The following is an 11366-nucleotide window of genomic DNA, read 5'->3' as shown; positions in this document are numbered from 1 at the left end:
ACTTGTATTTTCATCATTTTTCCATGTCAATGGTTAATGGTCAATGGTCACATCATATGCAGGTAAACATAAAACACTTCATCTTTTTAGGGACTGTTTTTTATTTTTATTTTAAAATTATTTATTTTATTTAACGTTTCATTAACTCACAAACCCCCTACAATTCCCTTACAAACCCCAGTTTGGAGAACCCTGCTTAAAATGATAAAATAAAATAAAAGTTCTGTTTTGAAGACCTGTTTTTGTCCAAACAATGAAAGTAAATGGGGTCCAAAACAAACACTGAACAGATACCACTGACTTTTACACATTTTTCAATATATCTTTCTTTGTGTTCAACCAAAGGAAATAAGTCATACAGATTTGCAACAACATGAGTGTGAGTAAATGAGAGATTTTAATACTGTAGTGTTGCAAGTCTCTTGCACAGCTGATTTCTGCTGTGTTGGCAACAGAACAAAACAACCGCACACACGTTCCCTCATACAAGCATCCCTCTCGCACTGCCATAGGCCTTTTCTTCCCAAGGGAGTCCCCAAGGCTGCCCTAAAACCCAAGAGGTACGCCCAACCCCCACTATCACTCACTCTTACACATATGTACAGTTTGTCACGGTGAACCCCTAAGGTATGTTGATAATGGATGAGCATATTTAGCTGTTTAATTAACCAACCGTGCTTTTACGGCATCTGGGTCTCGGGTCCATAGAGAAGGAAGAAGGTGTGGGTTGTGTTTGGACAGGCCAGGATGGCCATGCGTGTCTGGAGTTTAAATCAGCACAGGTTTTTTGCTGGTTACAGCTAAAAATATAGGCAGAAATACATGTTTTAGTGTAAAAAAAAATCTGACCTATTTTAAGGGCTACAAACTGCCCATATGTCCTATGCTCGGGCTCAGGTGCTTGATTTCGATTGACCTGTGCCTCTGTAAACAAACAATATAAATGTACAAGTTAAATGGTGTGCTAAAGCTGTTTTATGAACATAAAGTTGCATGTACTGTATGTTTTAGTCTAGATATGGTACTAAAAAAGAGATTTGTTTTTTAAGGACAAATTTGAACATACGGAGTCCAGTTATGCGTGAAACTGTAAATAACTAATTAGGTCAGGGTGCATTACACATGCAGTAGTGCCCACAATCACAGCAGGGTGGGGCAACTTCCCGAAATGCTGCAATATCATGAAAATATTGGTAACTTACATAAAGGAAAAAGAAAAAGTGTCTTTATTTGTACTTCCATGATACAATATTTTTCTTGTAATAACAGGAAGCAAACAATCATTTACAACAATGAAGCCTGATTGCTACTCCATGTGTATAATACGTTATCAATCAAGATCACAGCAACACACAATATGCCAGACAATGAACCGATGATTGAAGTAAGATACAGTATATTTTAAGAAAACTGCTTTTATATAGCGTATCATTATCAGCATGAGCACTAAAGACTTCAAAGTTATAGATTATAGAGAACTTGGAGTTGCTTCAGACTAAAGCAGGGGTACAACAGGGGGTCCAAGGTGGTACTGCAGGGGGTCTGCCAATTACTGTTTGCAAAAACTCATTCTATATAAATTTAAAAAAAAATGCATATTATTAACATATTTAATATAATAATATATTTACATTAAAGGGTTAGTTCACCCAAAAATGAAAATTCTGTCAGTAATTACTCACCCTCATGTTGTTCCAACCCCGTAAGACCTTCGTTCATCTTCGGAAACACAAATTAAGATATTCTTGATTAAATCTGAGAGCTGTCTCACTCCTCCATAGGCTTCTAAGGCATTATAACTTGCTGGCCCAGAAAATGTATTAAAGACATTGTTAATATAGTCCAAGTGACTACAGTGGCTCAATCTTAAGTTTATCAAGCGACGAGAATACTTTTTGTGCGAAAAAACAACAAAAATAACGACTTTATTCCACTATTCATTTCCTTCTCTCTGGGCCTCGAGTGAGTTCACGTAGTGTAATAGCGCAGCGCTTCTGTGTTGTACGTCACACGCATCACACACATGACCAGCGTCGGCCAATAGAGAGCCTACGTGTGACGTACAACACAGATGCGCTGCGCAGTTATACTACGTGAAAAGACTCGAGGCCCAGAGAGAAGTAAATTAATAGTGGAATAAAGTAGTTTTTTTTTTTTTTTTTTTCACAAAAAGTATTCTCGTCGCTTTATAAACTTAAGATTGAGCCACTGTAGTCACATGGACTACTTTGATGATGTCTTTATTACCTTTCTGGACATGGACAGTATACCGTACATACATTTTCAATGGAGGGACAGAAAGCTCTCGGACTAAATCTAAAATATCTTAAACTGTGTTCCGAAGATGAACAATGGTCTTACGGGCTTGGAACGACATGAGGGTGAGTCATTAATGACAAAAAAATAAAAAAAATAAAAAAACAGAACATTATCAAGTATAAGACTGTAAACTAAAAATGTTTAATAGCTTTGCAACCTTAGCATCATAAAGTATGTAAATATATTAACATGGTACTATAAATATTTCTATCCACCAAGGTATCCAAAAGGTTGAAGACCCATGGACTAAAGTAAAATTCATAAATATATTCACAATTCATAAAGATATTCAAAGCATTACTGCTAGTTATGTGTAGACTGTTCACAACAAACACACAAACACACATCCAGAAAGATCGGTATTGTAGGGCGCTCTTTAAGAGTCTCAAGGCCACACAAAGCCGTAACCAAAATTACCCACAACCTTGAGAGGAGCAAGTATGTGAGAGAGAAAGAAAAGACAGGAGTAGATATGAAAACATGAGTATTCTCTTTGACTTTACAGTGTCAGACAACACATTTACCGCAGAAAGAATGTAGTCATAGCAACAGCAGCCAAGTCTTAGTGCATGAGTGTCTGTGTGTAGGTGTGTATGTGTGCACACACAGATTTACTTTCCAATGGCCTGAAAGAGAAAAATCGCACAAAATGAAAAATGTAACAGATTCAGGTCTCTTTTGAGCACGCGTATATTCTCTGTGTGAAGATGAAAGCGGCAAACAGGTGCTTATCAGGCCAACTAAAACGGTACATTTTAATTAACACCTGTGCCCTGCGTTATCAGTAATCGAAACCGTATCCACGCAACCCTTTCCGTGCGATGACCACGTTTGTAATTCATTTGAATTGAATAAAGACAAATGATGATCAAGACTGTGTATTATAATACTCCTCTCCTAGATAGCTTTTGCTGCGTGATGTACCATTAGTAATTGATGTTACCTGTAACTAAAACCTCAAACGGCAGGCATCCTCCTTAGATCATAAGTGTGTCAGAGCACCATCGACAGTCTGCACCTGTTTTGAAGGAAGTTCTCTTTCTTCCTCAGAAGGAAGGGCTCATGAAGGGAAGCCCAGCTTTGAGATTTTCCACTGAGGGAAAAGTCACTTCCACCCACACACGGAGAACACCTCTGCAGGAGGAGGAGGATGTGAACTGAACAATAGAGACTCGCATGTCGGTGGAGTTCCGTAGTTGAAGCCCTGACATGCATCACCCTGTCGCCCAGATAACCCTCTCTCTCCCCCTCATGCTTCTCCACCAGCCCCTCATCCTGCCCCGCTACAACAGCTATTGTTGTAGGACAAACATTACAGTCTATTTCTGTCAAAGCTGATCAAGTGAACAAGGTGGTGCCAACCTCATTCTCTTTATCTCTGTGCCAAACAAACACTGAAAAGAGGTTTGCAAGCTGCAATTTCAGTAATATAGGGGAGGACGGGGCTAGTTGTCACAAGGACTGTGTGTCAGTATTAGGAACTATGAGGTTGAGTCAAAATCCAAATGCACAAATGTGTGTTTTCTCTAGTAGAATATTTTATGTGGTTGTGTTTAAAGCACTGTGCTCCTCCATACTTTCTTAAATTACAATAATTTTGTGAATTATATGCTCCAAACTTCTAAAATCATTATATCTTTGCTATAGCTAAACCTGTGAGCATTATAAAACCACATTAGCATATACTGAGGTAGGAGTCAACCATAAAATGAAGGGAGATTTTAACTGAAATCATGAACTCTCGGGACAAGCATATTTTTTTATATAAATTTCATGTCAATTTTTTTTTTATTATTATACAAGTTACTAATTACATGGTTACTTTTTACACTACTGTTCAAAAATGTGGGTCGATATAATTTTCTTAATTTTTGAAAGTCTCTTATGCTCACCAAAGCTGCATTTATTTTATTTTAAAAAACTGTATTGTAAAATATTATAACAATTTAAAAATAACTGTTTTCTATTGTAATATATTTTAAAATGTAATTTATTCCTGTGATGCAAAGCTGAATTTTCAGCATCATTACTCCAGTCTTCAGTGTCACATGATCCTCCAGGAATCTATCTAATATACTGATTTGATGCTTAAGAAGCATTTATTATTATAATCAATGTTGAAAACTGTTGTGCTGCTTAATATTGATATATTTCTTTCAGGATTCTCTTATGAATGGAATTTTAAAAAGAACCGCATTCATTTGAAATAAAAATCTTTTGTAACACTGTTAAAGTCTTTAGTCACGTTTTGATCAATTTAATGTGTCCTTGCTTAAAAGTATTCATTTCTTTCAAATAATAATAATCTTACTGACCGTAACAGTAGTGTATATTTTGTTATTTATTATGTTTCATAATTGCTTTACTGTTTTAATTTTGTGACAGCTTAACCCATTCAGTATGACAACATGCTCTGCTATTAGGAGATTCTTCAAGAACAGGAAGACATTTCTTCAAAGTGCTGAAAATGGATCCGCGAAGGACTACAGGAAAGCCATTTGTGCAGAGAAGAGTATTATGCCTAAAATAGCTTTGACCAGTTGCTACAGGAGGATGTCTCTGTTGAGCCACTCGGGAAGCTGGTAGTAATTAATATAGAGACTTGCTGACGGAAGTCAAATCCTCTAACATGTATAAGGAACACATAAGCCTAGCTTAACGTGAATGTACTCAATTCAACACTGAATAAAAAGACAGACAGTGAGAGGTGGAAATGAGACTAGTACACTCAGACACAAGTGCTCTCAGTCACACTCTCCCTGTGAGAGCTCTTGTACAAGAGTTCCTGTGAGCCGTACTCAATGAGGATTTACCTTCAGTTACTCACATAAAATACAACATTTCTTTAGAGGTTCTTGAGAGATTAAGAGAAACAAGACCCCACCCCCACCCATCTCAAAAACACACATTCCAATATGTTTCAATACATGAGGCCTGAGACAGTGTTTTCTTCTTTCCGTCACAGAATGCATTCAATTACTGGCACCAGAAAAAGGCCTGGGATAATATTCCTGGTGACGGCACAGTGAAAAATCATACCCACATATGTACACATTTATATTTACACTTCACCTGTTTACTGCGGTGACCGTGGACTCAGCAGATCGGATCAAGCTCTAGCTGCAGAATTATCAATACGCATGCAGTCACATGACTGTGTCGCAGTCTGTGGGAATTTCTGTCCTTGTAAGATAGAGATTCTGAAAGGAAAAGTTGGGGGAAAGCATTTTTAGTGTTTCATGGTTTTATGCCGAACGGAGATGTAAAAAAGGTAGACTGATTTTTTGTTTTCAAAAGTGAGCCATTGTATTACAATACATATTAAATCATATATTAATAGCCGTTTCTTTTTACATTTATTTAAACACAATTCATACTCTCACAATTGTATGTATTTTGTCTGCTAACAATATCCAGCAGTACAAATGGATTAAGTGGAAATTCCTCATATATATATATAAAATAATAATTATATATTATTCATTTTGACCACATTTAACAGCATTCTGTGGCGAAAATGACACTTTAAATATTTGTGGGGGGGGGGGGGGGGGGGGGGGGATAATCAACTCCACTGTTTAGCTAAGGCTAATTTCACAGGTAGCATTTCATTACCCTTAATACACACAGTTAAATAATATATCCACCCTTCTTCCATAATTTGTCAACAATAAGGAATTGAAATGAATGTCTGGAAATGTAGCACAATAAAAAAGCCTATCTATATTCTGTTTACCCCTGATATTTACCTTGATTATTCTCTGTGTTCTCCACAAATCACGTCTCATTTTTCTCAAGCTCTTCGTTGTCACAGTTTGCTCCCTGGTAACTAGTTAACTCACTTTTTTCCACACAAAAAAACTTTACTCTCAGAATTGTTAAGCTCGAGTCTTCGCTTGATTTGAATCACACATACATTCATCCACACGTTTATCCTGCTGGAGTTCATCCCAGCCTAACGGTAGGACACCGTAGGCTACAGGTGACCTCTGCCTGCCAGTGCCAGTGCATCAGTGATTTGAATTATGATTGAACAACATAATAATCATAATACAACCTATGAATAAAACACTGTTATCCGAGCCTCGAGGTGGCAGCAAAGCGAGTAGAAAACAGTAGCTGTGCGCGAGACCAACGAATAAGGACACAGTGCGTCATTTCCTATTTACGTTAATTTTCCCGCGCTGGTTGGTTGTAGGATCAACTCAGCTGTCATTGAGAATCAACAACACTGACAAACTTAAACATGTCAAACGCAGATTATAATCCAGCTTGTTTGCCTGACTTGTTACCGCTGTATTATCGCAGACTCTTCCCGTTTCCACAGTACTATCGCTGGCTAAGTTATGGCGGTGGTAAGTAAATATCCGAGGCATTAACTCAATCTCTTATGACACGAGCCATTCACTTTTTTTTCTTTTCTTTTTTTTGTGTAGTACAAAATCGATCTATAAATATTTCAGTTTAATCAATATGGCATTTATATTCAATAATAGTATATCTCTTCGTGCTTTATATTCATATTCTACTTAATTTGCCTCTTGCAGTGTCTAAAAACTACTTCCAGAACCGTGAATTTTCCTTCACGCTAAAAGATGACATTTATGTCAGATATCAGTCCTTCAGCACTCAGAATGAGCTGGAGAAAGAGATGCAGAAAATGGTTCCCTACAAGATTGATATTGGAGCAGTCTACAGCCACAGGGTAATATATAACTCATCATGTTTCTATATTATATTATTTATATATTGTATTGTATTGTATTGTATGGAAAGTTGGCATGTCACAGCATTTTGCTAATTATTTTATGCTAAGTTTTTATGACTAGAAATGGATATTATTTGAAAGACATAATGGAATATTCATACTTCTAAATATATAATAGTATACAGTACAGGCCAAAAGTTTGGAAACATTACTATTTTTAATGTTTTTGAAAGAAGTTTCTTCTGCTCATCAAGCCTGCATTTATTTGATCAAAAGTACATAAACAAAAATTAATATTGTGATATATTATTACAATTTAAAATAATTGGTCTTCAATTTATTATACTTTAAATTATCATTTATTTCTGTGATGCAAAGCTGAATTTTCAGGATCATTACTCCAGTCTTCAGTGTCACATGTGACATCCAGTCTATCACATGATTCTTTAGAAATCATTCTAAGTGTTGGAAACAGTTCTGCTGCCTAATATATTTGATGAATAAATAATATAATATATAATATAAATCTTCTTTACTATCACTTTTTATCAATTTAACACATCCTTGCTGAATAAAAGTATTGATTTATTTCAAAAAAAGAAAGAAAAAAAATTACTGACCCCAAATTACTGACCAGTAGTGTATATTGTTGTTACAAAAGATTTCTATTTTTAAAACATTTGCTTCTTTTTTTTTCTTTTACTTTTTATTCATCAAAGTATCCTAAAAAAGTATCACAGGTTATGAAAAAATATTAAGCAGCAGAACTGTTTCCAACTTTGATAATGACTCATCAAATTAGAGTGATTTCTAAAGGATTGTGATAGACTGGAGTAATGATCCTGAAAATTCAGCTTTGCGTCACAGAAATAAATGATAATTTAAATTGAAAACCAATTATTTTAAATTGTAATAATATATCACAATATTAGATTTTTATTTCATTTATTACATACATACATTTACATTTTTCTGTGTTTTTGATCAAATAAATGCAGGCTTGATGAGCAGAAGAAACTTCTTTCAAAAACATTAAAAATAGTAATGTTTCCAAACTTTTGGCCTGTACTGTATATAATAGTACTATAGCTATATAGAGAATATTATTGTACTATTATATAGTGATATAATATATTCATATTTTAATTAATAGATTGAATGAATATTGAGTCTTGGATTATTTGCTGTGTGATTACATTTTATAAATTCTCACATTTTTGACTCTTTAAACTACTTAATATTTCTTTTGGAAAATGAAATCCCTTATCAAAGAGATCCTAATTCTCTGTTTCTGATTGACAGCCCAGCCAACACAACGCTGTGAAGTCTGGAACCTTCCAGGCCCTGGAGAAGGAGCTGGTGTTTGACATTGACATGACAGACTATGATGATGTCAGGCGTTGCTGCAGGTATACAGATGCCTTCTCACCTTTCATCCTAATATACGCCTGATGATGTTTATGGAGTAGCGTTTAAATGCAGTTATTTTGTGCATTTTCTGTTAATATATTCATATTTTTGTTCTTCAGCGCTGCTGATATCTGCTCAAAGTGCTGGACTCTAATGACCATAGCTATCCTTATTCTGGACCGGGCACTTCGGGGTAAAGGGGGACCTTTCATCAACAGAACATTTACAATTTAAGTAACATCATAACAGATATACAGATAGAACAAAGTTAACCTGCATTGTGCTGTATGTGTGGTTCAGAGGACTTTGGATTCCATCATCTCCTGTGGGTGTATTCGGGCAGGAGAGGAGTGCATTGCTGGGTTTGTGATGATGCTGCTAGGAAGCTCTCAGTGGCGGCACGGTCTGCCGTGGCAGAGTACCTCAGTTTAATCAAGGTATTCAAATATCAGATAGTTCATCATTCTATAAGTTGTATCCTTTGTTTACCATATACACGTATCTAGTCCAAAAGCTTGACTTTTTACACTGTGTTTAAATTGATTGTATGTCCTGCGCATGTTTCTTTAGGGTGGTGAGGACACCATGAGAAAAGTTGTGCTGTCAGATCCAATCCATCCTTTCATCAAGTAAGGGGAAAAAATGGCCGACCTTCCTAAGTATATATTGTGTCAACATAATTGGTGTGACTGTAGTCTCTCTCTCTTTCTTTGAGGTGTTCTCTGTCTGTGGTGGAGCGCTATTTCCCACAGTACGCCATTGTGGAACAGGACATTTTAGGCAGTAAGGAGAGTGTAGACAAAGTGCTCGCTCTGCTACCTGAAGATATCCTTTCATCCCCAGTAGTGTTGTCACCTTAACAAAATTTCAGTAGTCTGTACCAATACCAGTACTGTTTATTTCTTTAAGTCTGATTGCACATATCAAAAAGGACCTGACAAGCTTTTGTCAGAAGCAGAAAAACCCAATGGAGCGATGGGAAGAACTCTGCACTCTGGTTGAACGCAAAAAGGTAAATGCAAATTGGTTGGAAAGCAACACTGAGAGCACCTAATCTCAGGCAAATAAACCTTTCAGCATAAAATGTAGTTCAGTTTCCCATTATTGTTATCTGTTTGTGTTAAGTCGAGTAGTAAGAAGGGTGGTCAGTACTTCGATAAGGAGATCATGTTGCAGTACTGTTACCCTCGCCTGGATGTCAACGTCAGTAAAGGAGTCAACCACTTACTGAAGAGCCCCTTCAGCGTACACCCCAAGACAGGTGAGATCAAACTTCATTTATACAGTACCATTCAAAAGTTCTGGGGTCAGTAGTTATTATCTAGCAAGAATGCCTTAAATTGATCAAAAGTCACAGTAAAGACATTTATGTTGCAATAAAATTCATATTAGAATGATTTCTGACGGATCATGTGACACTGAAGACTGGAGGAATGATGCTGAAAATTCAGCTTTGCCAACACAGGAATAAATTACATTTAAAATATAAATAAAAATATATTTAAACAAAAGTTTTAAATTGTATTAATATTTCACAATCACTGTTTTTTTGCAAATAACAGATTGCATATATTTGATCAAATGTATGGTGAGCATAAGAAGCTTCTTTCAAAAACATTAAAAAAATCTCACCGACACAAAACTTTAGAAAGGTAGTGTCTTATTTTGCATGAATCATTTTTGTACGTTTTACATTCAAAGCAAAATGGGTTTCAAATGTCGTTACGTGTTGATTTTAAACATCTTAATTCTTTTTGTCTTCAATTTTTTTCTTTAGGTCGAATCTCAGTGCCAATAGATTTGAAAGAACTGGACACGTTTGATCCCTTTGAGGTTCCTACGATCAGGTAAATGCTGAATATATCAGTGTCCATCTTTGCAGGGTAGATCCACGTAAAGTTGTGGGACGTGACAACTGCTTTCATATCTCCACTCATCTGTCTCTGTAGTCTGATCTGTGAGGAGCTGGAGAAACTCAGAACAGATGAGATGGAGGACGAGGACATGAAGGACAAGGAGAATGAACAAGATGCTGGAGAACGACGCAGAATCAGAGGTGAGCAAACATGTATGACTCCGCACGCAGTTCAACTGTTCAAGATTCATCCTCAGTTCTGTGGGCTAAACATGTTTTTGGTTATGTGTAGACTATAAGCGCACCAGCCTGGCCAAGTATGTAAAGGTCTTTGATAATTTTTTGGAGGCAATGACTCAATCTCGGAAAGGAGAGATGCTGAAGAAGAGTGGTGAGTTACAAACAAGCTTCTGTTACACATACACTTGATTGGATCCCTAACCCATTTGTAATATAAAGACTGCATGACACATCGGATATGTAATTCTGCATGCTCAATTCCTTTTTTTTTTTGAGGATTAAATGACATTTGTCTTTAAAAACACTTACACTTAAGCAAATATGCAATCTTCAGCAAATATCAAAATTATTATTCAGTTTTCATTCTGTTGATTATAATGCCAGTTCATTTGTAGCATTCAGAATGATTGATTTTAGGTTTTGGTGTTAGTGACTGCAGATACAGATACATACTTTATGAATTACTTCAATGTGATTTATTTTGCAGATCTTCAGAAAGACTTCTAAGACAGATGAGCTGGGACATAACAGCTAATCAGCCGTTTTTCATAACGCATTTACATGTTTGTCTGCCAACCATCTGTTTGTGAAGATACAGACACTTAGACTTACAAAACAAGAAGTCAAGTTATGTATGAATTACAATCAGTTATTTCCATGTAATACTGTTCCTTTACTTTTCTAATAAAATGTTTTCACTTGTATTGTACTTTTCTCAGGATGGTTTAATTTTTCTACAATCTTATTAAAATAACTTTTACAAATCTATTATGTTGCTGTCTGGTTTGGGGAAAAATCAATTACAAGTGAAAGTGGTTGTTCTTCTGACATCTG

General features: G+C 36.0%; 1 protein-coding gene and 1 long non-coding RNA gene across 3 annotated transcripts in view; one reads left to right on the top strand and one right to left on the bottom strand.

Moving 5' to 3' along the window:
- LOC311302192 overlaps positions 1-6401 on the bottom strand; it is a 55134-nt gene extending 48733 nt beyond the window's left edge. Inside the window, exons 1-2 of the long non-coding RNA XR_014629547.1 lie at positions 6069-6401; positions 5392-5519 (exon numbers count right to left, since the gene is read on the bottom strand). This is a non-coding gene — a long non-coding RNA (uncharacterized lncRNA). The remainder of the gene's footprint in view (positions 1-5391; positions 5520-6068) is intronic.
- A 58-nt stretch (positions 6402-6459) lies between these two features.
- On the top strand, positions 6460-11239 carry prim1 (DNA primase subunit 1). 2 transcript variants are annotated; one of them, XM_084427862.1, is made up of 13 exons: positions 6460-6674; positions 6867-7024; positions 8330-8436; positions 8557-8630; positions 8738-8874; positions 9008-9066; positions 9153-9262; positions 9358-9449; positions 9563-9698; positions 10215-10284; positions 10387-10493; positions 10585-10683; positions 11020-11239. In XM_084427862.1, the coding sequence occupies exons 1-13, from the start codon at positions 6566-6568 to the stop codon at positions 11037-11039; spliced, it is 1278 nt and encodes a 425-aa protein (XP_084283988.1). In that variant the 5' UTR covers positions 6460-6565; the 3' UTR covers positions 11040-11239. The 2 variants fall into 2 exon arrangements, with proteins under 2 accessions (XP_084283988.1, XP_084283987.1); XM_084427861.1 differs by having other exon boundaries at positions 6499-6674; positions 9153-9267; positions 9363-9449.
- The last annotated feature ends 127 nt before the right edge of the window (positions 11240-11366 follow it).

The sequence above is a fragment of the Rutilus rutilus genome (assembly GCF_951802725.1).
Source record: "Rutilus rutilus genome assembly, chromosome: 13".
In the NCBI taxonomy this organism is placed as follows: Eukaryota; Metazoa; Chordata; class Actinopteri; order Cypriniformes; family Leuciscidae; genus Rutilus; species Rutilus rutilus.
The sequence above is the reverse complement of the archived record's forward strand: the minus strand, read 5'-3'. Positions and strand labels throughout refer to the sequence as shown.